This window comes from Artemia franciscana, chromosome 10 (assembly GCF_032884065.1).
Source record: "Artemia franciscana chromosome 10, ASM3288406v1, whole genome shotgun sequence".
In the NCBI taxonomy this organism is placed as follows: domain Eukaryota; kingdom Metazoa; phylum Arthropoda; class Branchiopoda; order Anostraca; family Artemiidae; genus Artemia; species Artemia franciscana.
Window position 1 is genome coordinate 11,854,315 of NC_088872.1, and position 14,627 is coordinate 11,868,941.

The following is a 14,627-nucleotide window of genomic DNA, read 5'->3' on the forward strand; positions in this document are numbered from 1 at the left end:
CTCTACTCTTGAATACCCAATCGTTGGTTTTTTTATTAGTATAATCCAGCGGCACAAGGTTAAACGAGCGGCATCATCTGCTTTTTGATAAATTTCGACGTATCTTCGTGATACGGAGAATCGAACTCTGAAATTTCATTCATATTAATAAGGTCATTCAAAGCAAACGAAAATGAGGCAACAAAAGGTAGGGCATTAATCTACTTTGCGACTGCTAGTTGGCTTTTTGTAACACTAAGAAGACCAGAATTTCTTTTCGAATCAAGAATTATGGTGGATTCAATAGTATAATCCGGCGGCACAAGGTCAAATGAGCCTTGTCGCCTTTTCACATTGATTATGATCTTTGATTATAAACCAAGTGATGACATTGACGTTAGTGCAATGAGATCGTATTTCTAAGTAGCGCCCCCGTAAAATTTTCACTAGGTGTATAGTGTAGTACAAAGTGTAGTACAAAGAGGGTGTTCGGCGTGGAAAGGTCTGGGTCACATCAGGGTAGCTAGATCGGGGGAGGGGAAAGAACTTGTATAAATACTTATTATTGTACAGAGTGTAGCTTTTTCAGGCTAATGTCGATCAGTTGAAGAACTCGTAAGTGGTTTACGCTTGCAAGTGTAAATTAAGACATGATAAATGTGCAAATTAAATCAAGGCAAGGTTAAAGTAGAGTGGAGAGATAATGCTTCCCTTCTTCTCTTGAAATCCCTCATTAGTAGAATTGGATCTGAAATTCCACTCATGGAGGAATATTCTACCAGACAAAATGCTCAAAAAAGCACCCCAGAACAAAAATACACCCAATCTTTGTTTTTTCCTATTTATGCAGATACACCCTTTTTGCCATTGGCGCAAAGAATTTTGAATGCGCCACCAAATATTCGTCTTCAGTCTTTTTTCCTGTCCTAGATTCTGTATTCAAGCCTTCTTTAGCTTGTTGAAGCCTGGTAACTATTTTCTAGCAATCTTTCTTTATCGTGAGTCGTTGACTTTTATACGTATTTTACTACAGGTTAGGTTTCCACAAGCTAACATTGGATCGTCACAGACAATTGTCGTTAAATTTCATAAACATTGGAAACACTGTTGGAAAAAGTTATTCATGATATTTTAACCTGAAATCCAAAAGAATAGGGAAGTAGAAATTACTAATTCTATCATTTTAGAAATGAAAGGCACAACATTTTTCTTTCATTATTTTGTATTTGATTTTATGCTTCTTTTAAGGCTTGAAATTCCATTTTAATTTTTTTTTACATGAAGGTCCATTTTTGAACTTCCCACCCCATCAATTTATTCGCTCAAATTTTTATCATTGTGTTTTTGCTAATAAACAATTTTCTTCTTTTGAGCTAATAGGAAATTACCAACAACAATTGAAACAGCGGAACCTGGTCTTCGTTTCTCCAAAAGGGGGTCACGCAACTAAAGCTTTATCCAGGGTAGTTACAGGGTTTGAACCCCCTCCGCTTGAATTTAGATTAGTTGTTGGTGAGTTTGAGTTTTGCAGATTTTTTTTTAACTCCCCTTCAAAAAAACTCCCGCGAATAAAAATCCTAGTTATTCTCCTGGATATAAGTTAAGGGAAGTTTAAATAACAATTTATATGCAAAGTGCAAATTTGATTCCAGAGAGTCGATCCCTATTGAGGCATCTAGTTTTAAATCCGTTAAACATACGTATGTATTCCATTATTCGTCTGTATTGTTTCTCCATCACTAATCCATTGTTATCCTTCTAAGATATTCCATTATATGCTGCAATTATTGTCCCATTTTTTCTCTGCCTTATTACACTGTATCGCTTCTCTATTATTACTCCGTGTTTCTATTCCGCGCAATTACTCTATTATTTTTCTACATTTCATTTTTGTTGTTCCATGTTATTTCATTACATAAATCCATCATCAATTAATACTCCTTGTTTGTTGCTCCCTTATTATTCCATTGCTTTCTAGGTTAAAACTAGACTACTAGATGGGTCTCAAAGGAGCCTTAGCTTTCCATCTGATACTCGTGACTAGCAAAAAGGTGTAAGACCGATATTTACGAGGAGACAAGAGGTGGTTTGACGCAGGAACTTAAACCCGGCCCCTAGTGGAAAGTTTTTATTAATGGTACATCTTTCTGCCAAATTTAAATTATCTTGCATGAGATTTTAGATAGCCTGCAAAATTCACTATTTAATTCATTCTGTAAATAAATGACTTCATGAAATGAATAGTATTTTTGAAAAAAACGCATACTCGTACTAAAACTAAAAAAAGTACTGCTAGCTTACTGAGATAATTTGGTTAGGACAATGTAACGTGGTCAATTTTCAAATAACTTGACTTTTCTGTCGATGTAACGATGATTTATCCAGAAACTCTTAAACCTGTTTTGTTCTGCATTTTAAGATTTTCCGCCTTCAATATATCGGCTAAGCAACTAAAATACTTGTACGATTAAATGCAATATAAGTTTAAATAAGAAAAGGGCACGGCAACGAAAGCACAAAAACCAAAACAACAACAGGATCAGGAGCCAACCCTTAGAAAACCTAATAAGCGATTTAAAATAAATCCAAAGAAAGATAGAAAAAAGGGATGCCGAATGCGCGAAAAAAACTGGAAAATTTTGTTTTGAAAAATTTGGGAAAAACTTTGTTTCTCTGTCCCCATGCTCGGCAAGTTTCTGGGTTGAGTATCTCTGCTCTTTGCTTCAAAAATCTTATGTTTGGTAAGGTATTGCTAAATTATCTAATATTTTCTTACAGATTAAAGAATTTTGTTTCGAGCTTGCTGCGTCTTACCCACAAATGGTTACAACAACCGTTGAAGGACAAAGTCATGAAGGCCGTGATATGATTCTTGTTAAAATTTCCAATGGTGGTGCTGCGAAACCTGCAGTTTTTGTTGACGGTGGTAAGTAATGTATTAGAAAATTCTCCAAATTCCATCAATCAGCACTCTGTAATATATTATGTTTTACTGTCTGTGGTTATATTTTTTGTAATCAACTAAGATCAGGCATGCCGACTTGCTTCTCCTGCCACTGCGGGTGAAGTGTCTCTTTATATAACTTAAAATTTGAAGATCAAAACAGCTTAGGGAACAGCAAGGGCGTAATTTGCTATGGGGCAGGGGGGCAACTGCACTTCCCATAACTCATTTTGCACACACCCCTCTCAGATTCCAGTTTGCTCCTCCTCCCAGCTGAAATGTAGTTTCTTCTAAAGTCTTGTCAAAACTAAGATAAGCTTGCATAATTCAGGCATCCAGAGAAACTGGTCGTTTCTCTTTAGTATATCATTAACTTTATGGTACTATATGGCTCATTTTTTCGTTTTCACTGTCATTTTCACTTAATTTGGGAAAATAAGATCCACCCCCCCCCCCTCTCTCCCAAGAATTTTGACAAAATTACCTCACTGATGAATAGGGAAATTCACATAAACAGAGCTACAAAACTACTGTGTATATATATGAATATGAAATTTTAGCAGATTTTGAAAAGGCTACCTTTAAATATTTCCTTGATGCTTTTCAAATGGGTATTACTCAGAAGTTTCGTCTATAGAATTCAGGGTTATGTTTGTTATATTCATAGGCGTTTCCAACTCTGACTAGTAAGACAGGGATTTAGTCAATTTTCTTAAACTGAGCAGTAGTAGTAACAGAATAATTTGTAATATATCAAAATATAAAAATTAAACAGCAGCAAGCCACGAGGTAAGCTTGTGAGGGTCTAATGTGAAGACAGTGACAACAAATATGGTAGAATGAAATTAAATAGGATGGAATAAATACAATAAACGAAAATTTTAGAATATTTTGAGAAATTAGATTTTGGGAGTAGCGAAGCAGTTGGAAGACTAATGGAAATAACTGTTTCTTTAACAGAACCGAGTGATTTAAATATTGATATAATATTCTAGAACGCTTAGAATTATTAGGAGGCAAAACAAAATTAATCGATACAACGATATTTTTTTTATAATGTGGGCTCCTTAAACTTAATCTGCTTTCTAATTTTTAAAAGTGTGTGCCATCTCCCATTCAAGATTACTAAAAAATAAATTCTTGATCAAATTGTCCGTCTTTAAATTGGTTGAGTTGTGTGGAAGTAATTATTTAGGTTTTTGGCAAGCAGAACACAGTTCGATATTAAGTGCTGATTTTCAATTTTTCCTGCTTGAAACTCTTTTTCAAGCAGTTTTTTGAAAAAAGCATATCAGTTTTTTGTGGGTCTGGGGTCTGTTTCTGTTCTTTTTGGTCTTTTTGATAATATTTTTATTGTTGCCTGCTCTTACAAAAAAAGAGTAAAATGAAGTAAAATAAAAAAGAAAATAAGAAGACTTCAGTAACAAAAAATAAAATTAAACAATATCTTCTTCATTTACACTTGCAAATCAAGTATAATCGTAAAGGAAAATACAGTTCTAGTCGTTTACCCCCCTCCCAGTGACTACCTTTCCCCGGAAAATATCCCCCAGAAAATATCCCTCCCCTCGGAAAGTTTTCTCCCCGGAAAATACCTCTAAAGAAAAATACCACTTCCCTGCGGAAAATACCCCCTCCGCGAAAAAGAAACAGAATATAACCCCCCTGGAAAATGCCCCCATAGAAAATACCCCCACGGAAAATCCCCCTGGTAAATACCCCCTTTCTAATGACCTCACCCCGAAAAATAAGGCTTTCCAAATTAAAAAAAAATTATTTCACTTTTGTTTTTTAATTTCTGTATGGGGAAGGAATTTCGGTATTTGTGTATTTTTCGTGGGGGAAGGGGTATTTTTCGGAGGTATAATTGCCAGGAGGTAAACGCCGGCCACCGAGAATACATACGCTCCTCCGAATTTTTGCCCCTGATTATTACTGAGTTTCAGCTTGTTACAAACTTTGGAACCAAAGGAACAAGATCAAGTGGGCTAGTAATCAGTTAGATGAATTAAATACATAAAAAGCCTAAGCAGATAATTGGTTTGTATAGGCTATACACCAAGAGAGTTTTGATAAAATGTTGACAACTACACCCTAATTAGTACTACTTTTTACTGTCTTAAGTGTAAAAATACCCTTAACTACACAATAACAAAAAACGAGATTTGCCAAATAGTCAATTGCTTGATGACACGTCATCAGAAAAACCAGAGTCGGGTCTTTGCTTCCCGGGTATGACCTCTTTGGATCTAAAGTCGGGTAGTAGCCTGCTAAACTTGGTACCCGTGAACTTTAAAGGTATCTAAAAACAGGGATGAAACGTGTCAATGTTGCGGCTCAGGAAACCAAAAAAATTAACGTAAATAATATAATAGTGTACTCTATTAAAGTATATAGTGTACTATAATGTAATATAAATATATATATATATATATATATATATATATATATATATATATATATATATATATATATACATATATATATACATATATAGTCCTGTGGTGGCGCAGTGGATTTGACCTTAGCTTGGTAATACGGGACCCAGAGATCGAATCACGCTGCAGGAATGCACTGCAGGGCCGACGCAGGGACCATAGTAGTCAAGAAGCGTCGTTAATTCTTAAATAATAATAATAATAATAATATATATATATATATATATATATATATATATATATATATATATATATATATATATATATATATATATATATATATATATATATATATATATATATATATATATATATATATATATATATATATATATAGGGTACAGGTGAGATCATTAGTTGTTCAAACTGTCACAATATAAAAAATAAAAGTAAATAGAATACAGAAGAAAATAGGGAACTGAAATATTACCTCCACCCTACTCCCCAAAAATAAAAATGCAAAGTCTTAGAAATTAAACATTTGGTTTTGCTAAAAAATATCGACAGCTGCTTAATCTTATATGCAAGGGAGATGTTATCCTGGCAGCCTTTTATTTTACTGGTTTTCAATACGTATCTGATGTAGCAAGCTGCTACCCCGTGTGCAGATCCGAAGAAGTAATGGGATATTAACTTGTACCTAGAGATCTCTATCAGAATCAAACTCTGCATGGTTGCCAACTCGTGGTTAGGTTACGGAGTCGTTAAAAAAATTAGCTGAGATCCTAAATAGAATGCCCAAAGATTGGCCCAAAATCTGCATGATCGCCAACTCTTGTGTAGTTGACCAGAGTACTACCAATATTAGGCACAGTTTGGGCATAATCAAGCTGTGATATATTAATATCTCCTAGTATTATACATTTCTACCATCTTTTTCAGGCATCCATGCTCGAGAATGGATATCTCCTGCTTCAGTGACCTACTTTATGAGAGAACTTGTTGAAAACTATGCTGCTCATCCTGAACTAGTCAATAATGTCGATTGGTACTTCATGCCCGTAATCAATCCTGATGGATATCAATTCAGCCATGATTCCGTAAATATTTTTCCCAATCATTTTTTTTATAGTTTCTACAGAGTAGAAGAAAGGAAACTATATCAGGCTACGTACACTATTATGTTGTTGCTAATTTTTTTTGGGGGGGGATAAAAAAACAAATTTTATTGAATAAATTAAATAAAATAAATTAAACATTATTTTGTGTTTAGAGGTATAGGTATATCACTGTTAAATTATGCCGATGATATACTGAATTTAAGCCGTCCTTTGAGATGATAGAGAAGAACTTCGATGTTCTAAGTAACGCTTATCCCAAAATCAACCTGTCTTCTAACCAAAGTAAGAGCGAAAATTGTTGTTTTTAACCGTCATAGCTCAGATGACGTTCCTTATATCCGATTTGGAAATTGTGTCGTGAGACCAGCCCCTACATTAGTTTACCTCGGGCTCCCAATCGGTTGCGACGTGAAACTTACATGAACACTGCTAGTTGAACATTTGACCAGCAAGATCCGCAAATCTTATGGTCTACTCATATCTACCAAGACAAATTAAGATAGACATATCAGAGCAAGGCTTTTCAATGCGCTGGTGCAAACACACGTTATTGGTTTTTCCCCGTTTTGGGCTCTGTTAACTGATCGGAATAAGCGTACCATCCGGTCATGCTTTTATCGTTTTTGTAAGTTCTTGTTAGGCCTACCACCTTGGACTAGAAACTCTTGGATTAGTGAAAGATATGGCATTGTTGATCTATGCTTGGCCGTCCAAAATTGGCTTTCTCGCTATGTCCGATCTCTCTGCAAGAATAATTTCCTGTATGGGGCGATGGTGCCATAATCTTCTTCTTCTTTTAAGTTATCTTTCTAGTTTAGTTATATTTTCTCTTGTTATTTATGTATCATGTATGTTATTTATGCATTAGTGTTTTATTCTTTATTAATGTTTTTTCCTTTATTTTTTCATTAATCCACTTGTGATTTTGATTTTTGATTTTGTAAAGTGGGCAATAAAACGCATTCATTCATTAACATAATTGGCTCTCTGTGGTAATTCCAAAGATATAGAATTTGTTAAGTCTAAAGTTATCCAATAAAAGCTACAAGCCACGGATTGACCTCAGTTTCAAACTCCAGCGAATTGACCTCAGCTTCTAAATTTCAAATTCATCCTAACTAATTTTTCGTCAATCAGAGTTTTTTTCCATTGCGTTCGATCACTTTGGTCGCTTGTTTCCACTTAAAAGAAATTAAATTTCTAAGAAAATTTTTACGCTTTGCCTCCCCTCATATATTAAATGGGCCAGGGTGTAATTTGAAAAACATGAAAAATTAAAACCATAATTTTGAAATGAAAGTAAGGGGCGACATTAATACTTACATGAACAGGAATAAGTCCATCTATGAGGGGACAGCCTCATGCTCTTTACATTGAAGTTTTATAGTACTTTAAAAATGTATTCCAATCCAGTGGCCCTTGCGTCCAAGCGGTCAGTCTCAAAGAATTTGGAAGAAAGTTGAATTTTCGTGTAAAGAACAGGGATTAAAGAAGGGTAACTTCGTTCATATACGAAATAATTTCGCTTTAGTTTTAGTGCCGTTCCTTGCGTTCATTTAATTAAAAAAAAAACTTTTTTCACTTAACATAAATTGCGTGTGGTCTCTTGTACACTATAGGAAATAGGAAATAAAAAAGAACTATGTTGTAATTATTCCTGGGTGCGTCCACTCTTTGACGGTATTCCTTGCCATAAAATTTAAAATATTCAGACCTCAAATCTAATAAATAGGATGGCCTCTTCGGCAGGTATGAAGCATAAATAATTCTGTTTTAGGCCACTTTTTTTCTCCTATATTTGAATCTACTTATCCGTGCTTTATTGCTATACTTTTATATCTTATTCTATTCTAAGTGTGTTTTAAATTAAGACGCTTATTCTATTAGCTTGTAACTGGTATTTCTTTCAGGATCGCTTGTGGAGAAAGAATCGTCGTCCAAACGAAGATGGGTGTCGCGGTACAGATATGAACCGTAACTTTGGCTTCCATTGGAATGGTTTGTTTCTCTCTCTCTCTCTCTCTCTCTCTCTCTCTCCCCTATCTATCTATCTGTCTATCTCTCTATTGCTTTCCCTATCTCTTCTTATCCCTCTATTTTTCCATCTCTCCTTCTCCGTTTCTATATTTCTTACATCCATCTCCTCCATCATTTTTAACTAATTCTAAATAGACTAGGTGAAATAATAGAGTTAATCTTTTTTAACCATTGGCTCCGAATTGCTTAAATGCATCTTCAATTAAATTGAGTTTTTTTATACTTACCAAGTATATAAAATACTTACCAAGTAATACTTACCAATAATAATACTAACCAATAATACTTACCATATAATACTTACCAAGTAAGCTCATTGACGTTAATGAACCTTTCGTTCTAAGTCCAATCAGATATTTAACCAACAGCATCATTTAATATGGTCAACTTCAAAGAGGGCTGCTTTCAACATGTTTATATGTTTATATGTTTATAAACATATATATGTAAACATATGTTTATATGTTTATATTTTTATATGAAAAAAAGGTCTGCTGAGCTACATTCAAAGCAATGTTTGTTTACTGAACTACCAAACAGAAAAAAAGGCAAGCTATGAGTATTTCCACCTCCACCCACCTAAGGTTTTTGTGGTAAATTTTCTTGGAGCATAGTTAATACTATTTACTATAGATAAAATATAGATGATACTATTCAATTCCTCTCGCTATAGCTAAAGCTGGTAGCTAATAATATTTTGTTATTTTTAAATTTTTATACTTAAAAAAATGTGAAAGATATAGTAGGTACTATAATTTTTCTTTGAATACATTCCTGTCGACCTGCTCAAATCGGTTCACTTTATGCAGTTTGTATGAGAGAGTCACACTTTTAATTTTTGCATCTTATTAGTCCATTTTTTAGTTCCAAGTTTCTGATTCTTTGTCCTTATTGATTTTGCTTTTGTTTCCTTTTTATACACATTGCTTTTTTTAATTTTCTCGCGGCTTTTTGTCTCCTCTATTTTTCTATGTTGTTTAAATCTTTCTTTTCTCTACCAAATATAGCTGGTGAAGTAAGGATTTCAGCTGAAATATCTGCAGTTTTCCTATTTTTATCACAGCCTGAAAATATTCCTTGTATAATAGTTGTTTGATAATAACATCTACCCAATAAGGTATCGGAGCTTATTTTCTACTAGATTTTACTAGAAATTTTGTCCTCAAGAAAAACTGGTTTACAAGAACTCAAACCCACCAGGACCTCTTCTAAAATTGGCTTGCTTTTAATATCAAAGCCAGCGCAATAGCGCTGCCTAAGTGAAGAAGGATGTTGGCACAATGTATTGTTTACTTACTTATTTATTTATTTTTTGGTTTGTTTTAAACCAGGGCACTTCGCATAGAAGGAGTTGTCGTAAAAACTTCAAAAGGGCTCATTCGATTTGAAATTGAGCGGGCTAGGCCCTTTTCATAGTCGTAAATGATTGGAGGGCAAATGCCCCCCCCCCAAGCCCGTCCTTTCCCAAAACACTTCCGATCAAAATTGGGAGATAACCTTTTTGACGTATTTGAAAGGTCCGGAAATTATGTTTTTGAGAATAACAACCCTCCACAGCCCTCAGAGCAAGGGTTGTAAGTTACCCTGGGGGCATATAATGTTCTTATACAAAGCGTGGTGATATAAAATTCGTAGGACAATCTTTGGATTGGTAATCAGAAGATCTACCCCGTTTTTTAAGATTCAAAGTGATTGGAGGGCAGCTACCCCCCCCCACGCACACACGCGTCGTATTGACCCAAAATGCATCTAATAGAAATTTTAGAAGAGATATTTTACTCAAAATATTCCAAATATAATATAATAAGGCTTTTGGGGTCGAAACAAACCTCCAGTGCCTGGGGGCACCGATTGTAAGTTATGCTCCAGGGGCATTAAAGGTTTTTATGGAAGGGATGGTCGTATAAACTTTAAACGAGGCTTATTCGGTTGAAAAATTGGAAGTTCTGTTTCCCTTTTAAGAGTAAAAATGATGGCTAGCCCCCCTTTCTTGATATGCCCCTCTTTTCCCCAAACGAATTTGATTGAAATTGTGAAATACCTGTTTTGCTCAAAATCGTCCGTAAAATTTATAACACTGCCTCTAGGGTTGACACAACCCCCAGTGCCCTGGGGAAGGTGTTGTAAGTCTGCCCTGGGGGAAAATAAGGCTTTTATGGAATGGTTGTTGTATAGACACCAGATGGGCTCATTTGATTTGAAATTGGAAGTTATAGTGCCCTTCGTAAGACTCAAAAATAGCGACGAAGACCACACTGTCTTTCGATAACAAACAAATACAAATTAGAAACAATAGGGAAAATCTTTTCAAGACAGTGGAAATCAGTTCTGTGAATATTTCGGTCTCATGTCCAAGGGCCGTCTTCAGCACAATACGAGAACGAGAGAGAAAATATGTATATATAATTTAACTTACATTAAATTGTGAGAATTCAAACTAATGTAGTTTAAAAAACTTTTTTTTAAAACAGCCCTAGCATCTTTACTTCAACGAAGTTCAACCAGGACTGACAAAACGAATGAGGTGAGAATATAAATTCATTGAAACTAAAGAGAATAAAGTGATTAAATGCAATTTCTCAGAGCCAACCTTGCATTTTTAGCAGCCTGTCTCAAAGGTCTTTTCGTAGCTGGTTCAATACTATTGTAAATCAGTTTAGTAAAATATTTTGTTAGATCACTTTTAATTAAATTTGAGTATAAAGGATTTAGTGAGTATTCTCCTAAGTCCCTGTTCAAAAAAATATTATTATTTATTTTGAGATTAATTTCGATTGATTCTCGAACCACTGTTTTATCCCCAAATCATTACTGATGAGTGAAGATTTTTCAAAAAGTATCGGGTGGGACGGATTACTAAATATATGACAACCTAAAGCAGAACCAAAGGAGTTGTTGGATCTATTTGAAATCAATGCCTTGTCTTTGATGTGATTCGAGGGTTGTAAGTTGTGCCATGGGGGTATTTAGGTATTTGAGGAAGATATGGTTGTTTAACTTTAGAAGAGACTCATTTAGTTGAAATTAGAAGTTTTAATTCCCTTTAAGAGTCAAAAGTGATGGAAGACATTTAGCCCCACCCCCTCCCTGAAAACCCCTCTTTCCACAAAACGCATCTGATTGAAATTATGAAATAGCGATTTTGTTGAAAATAGTCAAAGAACATAAAATAATGCCTTTAGGGTTGACACAACCCTCTAGTACCCTGGGGATGGGGTTGTAAGTTATGCCAAGAAGGCATATGATGTTTTTTATTGAATGATGGTCGTACAAACTTCATATGAACTTTAATTTGAAATTGGAATTTATAGTGCCCTTTTAAGAGCCAAAATGATTTGAGAGCAACCAACCCCCCCCCCTTCCACGCTCATCATTTCTCTTAAAACCTCCAATCAAAATTTGGAGATACCAATTTTGTTTATCGTAGTTGAAGAGTCCGGAAATTACGTCTTTGAAGAAGACACCCCCCTCCTACAGCTCTCAAAACAAGGGTTTTAAGTTAGGCCCGGGGGTATGTAATGTTCTTATAGAAAGGGCGGTCTTATATGCTTTGGAGGGGACTCATTGGACTGACAACCAGAAGTTCTAGTGCCATTTTTAAGAGTCAAAGTGATCAGAGTGTAGCTATCCCCCCTCCTCACAGACGCACACAGACGTCGTGTTTTCCTGAGATGCGTCCAATAGAAATGTTGAAACAGTCCTTTTACACAAAATATTCCAAAGATCATATAACAAGGGTTTTGGGGTCAATACAAACCATTAGATCCTGAGGGAGAGGGTTGTAAGATATGCCCCTGAGGCATTTAAGGTTCTTATGGAAAAAATGGTTGAGTAAACTTTAGAAGGGGCTCATTAGATTGAAATTGGAAGTTCTAGTTCCCCTTTAAAAGTCAATAAGTAAAAAAAAAACTTTTTTCAGCTGAAAGTAAGGAACAACATTAATACTTAAAACGAACAAAAATTACTACGTATATGAGGAGGTTTCTCCCCTTATCAATACCTCGCTCTTTACGCTAAGGTTCGTACTTGTCTTCAAATTCTTAAAGAATAACCCTTGAATCACAAAGGCCGTTTAATTAGAATAAATAGCTCTTTGAAAGTACTTAAGAAATTCTAGAGTAAAGAGCGGGGTATTTACAAGGGGGAAAAATCCCTCATATACATAATAATTTCTTTTTGTTTTAAATTTTGATGTTGCTGCTTACTTTCAGTTGAAAAACCAATTTTTTTTATTTAACTTCTGACCGTTTTTTAAATAATGCCGGGAAATCCAGCACCCCCTTCACGTAAAAATTATCTTGCCCCCTGAAAAGTTTCTCCATGGAAAGATTCTATCACATAACCCCCTCCCCCAGACCTCCCTCCCCTCAGCAGAAAAAAATCTCCTGAAAAGTCTGTATAATTTCCAATAACCAATACTAAATGTAAACAATGGGCAAAGCTCGTAACTTGCAGCCCTTCCCTTACAGACTGTGGGGGATTAAGTCATCCTCAAAGACATAGTTATTAGATTTTTCCACTATGTTGAACAAAATGGCTATCTCAAAATTTTGATCCGGTGAATTTGGGAAAAATGAGCGTGGGAGGGGCCTAGCAGTACTTTTTTTGGTCACTTAAAAAGGGCACAAGATCTTTTGATTTCCTCTCCAATGAGACCTATTGCGATATTCTAGGGCCACTTAGTTGATACGATTACCCCCGGGGAGGAAAAAAAAAAACATGCTTCCGTGGTCTTTCTTCTGGCCAAAAATACAAAATTCCACATTTTTGCAGATAGAAGCTTGAAGCCTCTACAATAGGGTTCTGTGATATGTTGAATCTAATAGTTTGATTTTCACTAAGATTCTATGAATTTTAGGGGGTGTTTCCCCCTTTTTGAAGATAAGGCAAATGTTTTTAGGCTCGTTGCCTTTATGGGTAAAACGGAACTTGATGAAACTTATATTTTAAAAATTAGCAAAAAGAAATGCAATTCTTTTGATGTATCTATTGGTATCAAAATTCTGTTTTTAGAGTTTATTTGCTAGTGAGCCAGAACTGTAATTCAAAAACCTTAATAAAGAAAATCAAAAGTTTGAAGTTTATAATATATCAATGTAAGAAATCGGGCTTATATTAATTAAAAAAATATCTTCGAAATGATTTAGTATGAAAAGACAGCAAATTATCTGCGGCTAGTAGACAGGCGACAATCATAATCAAACAGTTCGTGGTAACGAACTGTAGTAAGGAGCGACCCGGCTCAGTAGTAACCAAAACTCTAAAAAACTGGAATTTTGATACCAAAAGCTACATCAAAAGAGTCGCATTTTAATGCTGATTTTCAATCAAAAGTTACGAGCCTGAGAAAATTTGCCTTATTTTAGAAAATAGTGGGAAACATCCTCTTAAAGTAATAGAATTAATGAAATCACAACGAAAATCACACCATCGCATTCAGCGTATCAGAGAACCCTACTGTAGAAGTTTCAAGCTCCTATCTACAAAAATGTGGATTTTCTGGCAAAAAAATATTTTTGTCAGAAGGCAGATCACGAATGCGTGTTTATTTGTTTGTTTGTTTGTTTGTTTTTTGTTTGTTTTTTTCCCAGGGGTGATCGTATCAAACCAGTGGTCCTAGAATGTTACGAGAGGGCTCATTCTAGCGGAAATGAAAAGTTCTAGTGCCCTTTTTAAGTGACCAAAAAAATTGGAGGGCACCTAGGCCCCCTCCCACGCTAATTACTTTCCCAAAGTCAACGGATCAAAAGCCATTTTATTCAGCGTAGTCGAAAAACCTTGTAACTATGTCTATGGGGACGACTTACTCCCCCACAGTCCCCGTGGGAGGGGCTACAAGTTACAAACTTTGACCAGTGCTTACATACAGTAATGGTTATTGGGAAGCGTACAGACGTTTTCAGGGAGATTTTTTGGTCGGGGGAGGGCTTGACGAGAGGGGGATATGTTGAGGGAACTTTCCATCGAGGACTTTGTCATGGGGGAAGAAAATTTCCTTGAAGGGAGCGCAGAATTTTCTAGCATTATTTGAAAAAAAAAACAATGAAAAAAATAAATATGAAAAAGTTTTTCAGCTGGAAGTAAGGAGCAGCATTAAAACTTAAAACGAACAAAAATTATAATGCATATGAGGGACTCACCTCCTCCTAATACCTCACTCTTTACGAT

The 14,627-nt window shown here is 35.2% G+C and overlaps 1 protein-coding gene across 1 annotated transcript in view; it reads left to right on the forward strand.

The window, feature by feature from the left end:
- Positions 1-14,627, forward strand: part of LOC136031790 (carboxypeptidase B-like) — a 33,886-nt gene that overhangs the window by 7,182 nt on the left and 12,077 nt on the right. The window contains exons 4-6 of the mRNA XM_065711576.1: positions 2,758-2,905; positions 6,244-6,401; positions 8,333-8,420. Of these exons, the coding sequence (XP_065567648.1) occupies positions 2,758-2,905; positions 6,244-6,401; positions 8,333-8,420 (394 nt within the window). The remainder of the gene's footprint in view (positions 1-2,757; positions 2,906-6,243; positions 6,402-8,332; positions 8,421-14,627) is intronic.